Source organism: Caloenas nicobarica, chromosome 2 (genome assembly GCF_036013445.1).
Source record: "Caloenas nicobarica isolate bCalNic1 chromosome 2, bCalNic1.hap1, whole genome shotgun sequence".
Taxonomy (NCBI): domain Eukaryota; kingdom Metazoa; phylum Chordata; class Aves; order Columbiformes; family Columbidae; genus Caloenas; species Caloenas nicobarica.
Genome location: NC_088246.1, coordinates 141,427,246 through 141,433,245, shown reverse-complemented (window position 1 = coordinate 141,433,245; position 6,000 = coordinate 141,427,246). Strand labels below are relative to the sequence as shown.

The window sequence follows — 6,000 nt, the reverse complement described above, 5'->3', positions numbered from 1 at the left end:
GTATGTTAAAACATTTCCATAACTGTGGTGTAAAGATAAACCATGCACAAAATGATATTCCTTTCCATTATACACGATCAGGCTGTCCTATCATTTAGCAGAAGAGAGAGAAAAAAAAAATTAAGAGGCTTCTCTTCCAGAAAGTCTTGAATTTTCTCATTCAAGAATGAGCTGTGATGCATGCATCATTAATTTCTATGCAGAAAACATTGTTCACTTCAACCAGCAATTAGTGGTAACATTTCTACCCTGTGCAGTGATGAGATTTTTATGTTAATCATTACACAGCAGTAAATTAATCATTTGGGCACATTTAGCTGGTATGTATATTTCATGAGACAGATATAGATATCAAGATCAGTTTGATATTTACTCATGGTAAATGGAAGTGTCTCAAATCATGATGGGGGAAGCATACTAACTAAACATACAGCCAGAGATGTTTGCAGTGCAGCACCACCAGAAGCACAGTTTCATCTCTTGTTCCAGGAAATAGCTCTCTTTCTTTGTTTTTAATTATTTTAAGGGAGGTAAAAATCTTGTGGGATCACATAGAACTGAATCATTCAAAGAGACAGTGAAACTCCAATAATGTCTTGACACATGACAGATAAAAGCACCAACTCGGTTTCCTATCCTGCAATTCTTCTTCTACTGGCAAAATTACCTGTGTTACATTATGCAGTATTGAAAGGAGACTTTTCATCAGCATTTGTGCTATAGTCCAGTCGGGTAAATGAATTATGTATTGGCCTCGTCCTTCTGTATCTATGTCTGAAAGCTTTGAGTTGTAGCAGAAAGAAAGGCTACCCAGGGGCCTCCCTTCTTCTCAGCAGATGCAAGAGATTTGTAATACCTTGAGGAAAATGTTTATTTGAAATTTAAATTTTTGACATATATTTAAATACTACTGCTGTTTTTTTCAACTCTCAGCACACAAATCTTTGCAGGCAAAAAGCAACCTAGTCCAAAGCTGACAGTGTTTTATTTTATTGGAGGAAAATGTACACATGGTCCCTTTATCTTCGAATGTTGTCAAAATACATATGAAAAGCACAGATTTGTGGCAGCTGACCCTGACAATGATAGTAATATAAATAATATCCTCAGCTATTACTTTCTCAACTAAAGATCCTCAAAAACCAAAGGTGGCATGCCAGTGGAAAGCAAAATTATGCTGGCATACCTGGATTAATTCAGAAGTGCTCTTGAATTGAAAATTGACTGATGTATCCACATTTAGTTGCTACCCATTGAAACAGCATAATTGCTACACTGAGCGGGGATAAAGATGAGCTATTGCACAGAAGGCACAAAATCCCACTGGAAAAGGAAAGAAATTTATTAGCATCTCTTCATTTATGGAAATTTTTGAGAGAGCTATATCTGAACAGTCAGGTTATCAGGACAGCACTGTGATCGCCTGAACTTTTAGATCTGAGAACTACTACAGATAGAAAAAGAAGGTATGAATCAAAAAAAGTGTCTTATTTCAACAAAACCTGTTTTTATATGTAAAAAACCTCTGCTTTTCAATTTGAGAACTAAAATGTTTTTAATTTCACTATTTCTATAAAAAAGATACCAATTTTGATTTTTGAATGTTTTTTCAAAATCCACTCTGTCAAGATTCTCCCTAGAACTGTGTATATGAAGTTGATGTGAAAGTTAAATTTTCTTCAGGGACATTGAGGTCTTAATTTTTACGGCCTATCTTATGTAGCCCAGGAGCCAATAAGCACACCTTCCCCTCTGCAGAGAGTATTCCTGGCTCCAGAGATTCTCTATTTGACTTGAGGCAATATAGAAAAACACAAACCCACTTTCCAAGTTGGAAGAGGTTGAGATTTGTAACAATGAATGTAATTTCACGGAGAACCCTTCAGAATCTCTGATGTACAAAGTGGCATACCTTGAGGGAAAAAGATGCAGAGGGCAGCTCAGGAAACAGTCAGTAATATTCTGTGAAGGTCAAAAAGCTGGATTTAGAGACAGCTGAGGATCTGCCCGTGGTGAGCGCCACCCTTGTCAAGCAAATCAGAAAAACAAAGCATAGGCATCATGCCTCGAAAGGAGAGGAAATTTTTGCTAATGTTCTTTCCATACTGTTTCTTCAAAAAGAAAGAAGAGTATCTCCAGCAACTTCTATGTTGCTGAAATGATTTGGAGGGAAAATTGAAATATTTAAGAAATTCCATGTAAAACCGCTATTATCATGGTAAACAAATACAATGGTTATTAATTTTATAAAAACGAATGTCTCATCACTCTGCTAATGCTCAGCTATGGAACTGATTAACAGCACCAGGGACTGTCTGCCACTCGGTTTAACACTCGGTGTTGTTCGTTACCTTAGTTGTTTGGTGTTGATTATATTGCAGCAGTTATTCACATCAGTAAGTTTGCTTGTTGTAAAATTTAAAATCACAAACAAGGATCATGTCACAAAGAAATGAGCAGAAATCATGCCTTAAAATATTCCCCAACGCCAGTTATATCTTCTCTACAGATACCCCGAAACCCATCTGAATATTCATAATCTTTGAGCAGGAAGGAAAAACAAAACCAAAAAACAATAAAGTATACAAGGATCAAATTCCCAGATCAATTCCTCTGACAAAGTGCAAATGTACGAGCATCTTCTCGCCTGGCTTCCAGCAGGGGAGGGCATCCCAGCAAGAGAGGGGCAGCCGGGAACGGCTTCAGCCGCCTGAATCCAAATCTGCTCTTACACTTCGGATATCAGCTGGCAGGTAGGGAAGGTCACAAATCACAGCTGTGATGCTCATTTCTGAGACATCACGGCATTTCAGAGGAAAATTGCCATATGAAATCTTTTGCATGTCACTACGGTTAGAATTCCATCAGAAAGAAAAGGACACACAGAGCTTTCCACAGGGAGGTGCCCGAAGAAACAAGAGATCTGGGAGTCCTGTGGTTGGCTTCCTATCCTCTATGTCCTAGTTTATCTGAGTCTTGTAGAAAGCAACCTTTAGTAAGACTTAATAGTGGGAGCTGAATAAACTAGTAAAAGCCCTATTATTTTAGTATTTTGACCATTTTACCATATATTACCATTAAAACAGTCAAGATTAATTTGTACTATAACCTGAAAACCACAGAGAAACTACAGTATTATCATGAGAGAGTAGAAAGAAAGGGTTGATTTAATAATAGCATATCATTCTAATGTACAGAGTGAAAGACAGAAAACAAACCCATAAACGTGCACATTAACTCAATACATAGATTATTCTGATGCTACAAATTTATTTGGTATATTTTTTTTGCTGCACAGGATCACTTTGCATACAAATGGTTATTATATCATTGTCAAAGATGTATCATACTTCCATCAGAAATTTTAAAAGTACTTAAAAGAATAAATTTTAAGTGAAAATCACAATCGTAAGATATCAAAACATTAAAAAGAAACAGGAATGTATAAAAGACCATGTGCTTTGAGGAAAACAGACATAATAATGCACAAAAGCAGGGTGAAAAACAGAATTTCCCACAGCTGTATACCACATGCATTAGTGGGCTCACAATCTTCACTGAAGAACAGAAATCTTCTTTCTTGCTGTTTTATTACCTTGGCAACATCTCCTCCATGTCAGCAATTACATAGGAGACAACAGTCCAAACAGCAGCACAGAGATTCATCTGGTTTGGATCCTGAACTGTCATCGTGTCCCCTTGAGAATGATGAAACCAGAAGTATTTACTGAGGTCATCACGCAAGCTGGCACCTACAGAGAAAAATGGGCAATATTCCATTATAGGAATACAAATATTTAGAGAGGAATATAAACTTGAATCCATTCCTGGGCTGTTTATGATTAAATCCACATGCAACTGTTAAAGTTTCATATAATAACTGCACAGAGCTGTGGCATGTGCAGTTTGTAGGTTTTAGGTTAATTGACTGGAGTGAGCACGAGGCAGCAGAAATTCACACTGGGGAAATTCACACTGGGGAAAAGCTGACCTTCCCCTGGGAAGGAACAATCCCCCTCAGGAACAATATATATCCATTTTCCTTTAAGACTTCCAGAGGCCAAGAAGGAAACTCCCTGTGGGAACCCCACACACAGTGGCGCTTCCTCCGTCCTTCATCCCACTGCTCCGATGATGAGTTACGACTGAGTTATGGATCCTCTCCTTGCTGTTGTGTTGGGGAAAGCTCTGGAATTTGCTTCTGCTTTTGAGCCTCTGTTTATCACAAGGATGTGCTATTTCAGAGCAATCTTCCAGACAACCCAGGGTAACCCAGATTACCCAGGATTACATTACCCTCGCTGTCAGGAGTCCTCATCAGCTGGGGCAGAAGCAAATTGGGTGAAACCACAGTTCTTCCCGTTCAGGAACAACTGACTCCCTCTGGGGGCACATGGGGAGGGAAAGGAACACTTCCTCAGGCCAGGTGGGCTCAGGGAGCACAAATAATATAATCCTGGGGAGGCATCACTCCAGGCCCCAAGGCAGACCAAAGCCAAGACAAGCAGGAGAAGCTGCCACCCCACCAGGTGCTGCAGCGGAGATGCCAGCGGGGTATTTTCACCCTGGCCATTCTCTGTCTGGTCCAGTCCACACTGACCCTCTCTGACTCCCTGTCTCCTTGCAATTTCTCTCCCAGTTCATTACCTTTGTCTGTTCTTTTCTGGTTTTATCAGTCTCCATCTGCTTTGTTTTAATCTCAACAACCCTTCCATCATTAACAGAACTCGACCCCAAAGTTTGAAAATAAGTAAATGTGGTATTTCCCCCCAACACACTGATTCACTGCTTGCGGTTCCTCTGTGTGGATTCCCTTGGGCTGCCCACTGGTCAGTGCCAGAGGTGCGCAGCTCCCAGGGCAGGACCCACCTGGCACAACAGGACCCCCCTCCCAGAGAACAAGCACTGATGGGAGTTCATGGGTAAGAGCTATGGGCCGCAAGCAAAACCACTGAGGATACTCCTACCATGCTGAATAAGACAAAAAAATCAGGACTGTTTGATTACAAAGATGAAGTAAATAAATTATTCATATATTTATTTACACACAGTGGAAATCGGTATCAGATGAGGAGGGCTTTGATAAACTCACGTGTGCCTATAAGACTTACTGTTATGATTTTTCTTAGTTTCCCTGAGATTCCTGAAGCCTTTGAAGAGAATTAAAGCGAAATTTCTCGCAGCATAACTGTACATTCCTATAATACATATCTTTTGATCACTCGTATAGCCATTCAGGACAGAGTCCAGCTCTCAGTGTGGTTACCAGGCATGTTTCTATCGCTGTAATGGGAACTGATGTGGACTGCTTGTTTCACTGCTATTTTAGAGAGAAGGAAAAGAAAGGTAATGCATTTTATAAGTCCATCCGAGATGAAGATCCCTTCATAAGAGAGATGATACACGCTACGTATGGTTATACAGCACTGTGACTGATTTTATGAGGCTCTTCTTGCTCTTAAGATGCTTGTTTGCCACTGGCCTGAAGCAACGCACTTCCACAGAAGTCACTGGGTAGGTTACAGGTGCTGAATGATGTTCCAATAACTTTAGCATTGAATTTATGCCAACTCACATTCACTTCTAAATTTGATTCTTAATTCTTTTAAATACATACAACCATAAAAGGGTTGAACTATGATAAATCATTTAACTGATGGACTTCTGCACTAGACACATTAAAGTCAAGCCACTGAGGCAAACCCATTACAATTTTCAAACACTTTTGTAAGACTCAAGACAAAAATTGTTTGCCTGGAATTTGTCATAGACATTTCACTAATCTCAGCAACTATGGATTTACAGAGCAGCATCTTTGTGAATGGAACAAGGATAAACACCCTTTGCTTTGTAATGTTTAACTCCCTGAAATGCTGAAACAGATTTGTTTCTCTAAATTGATTTTAGAAATCAGAAAATGATCTGACTTTGGTATCAAGCAATTACAGTGCAAGAAACATCAGAGTGTGTGAGTAGGGAGAATATCGAAAGGTTCCTAAA

At 39.4% G+C, this 6,000-nt stretch overlaps 1 protein-coding gene across 2 annotated transcripts in view; it reads right to left on the bottom strand.

Annotated features, from left to right (window-relative positions):
* Positions 1–3,162: 3,162 nt before the first annotated feature.
* The window catches only part of CPQ (carboxypeptidase Q), a 160,700-nt gene continuing 157,862 nt past the window's right edge, over positions 3,163–6,000 (bottom strand). For both annotated transcript variants that reach the window (XM_065627216.1, XM_065627215.1), the window contains exon 8: positions 3,163–3,752. In XM_065627216.1, coding sequence (XP_065483288.1) covers positions 3,592–3,752 — 161 coding nt within the window. In that variant the 3' untranslated portion in view covers positions 3,163–3,591. The remainder of the gene's footprint in view (positions 3,753–6,000) is intronic.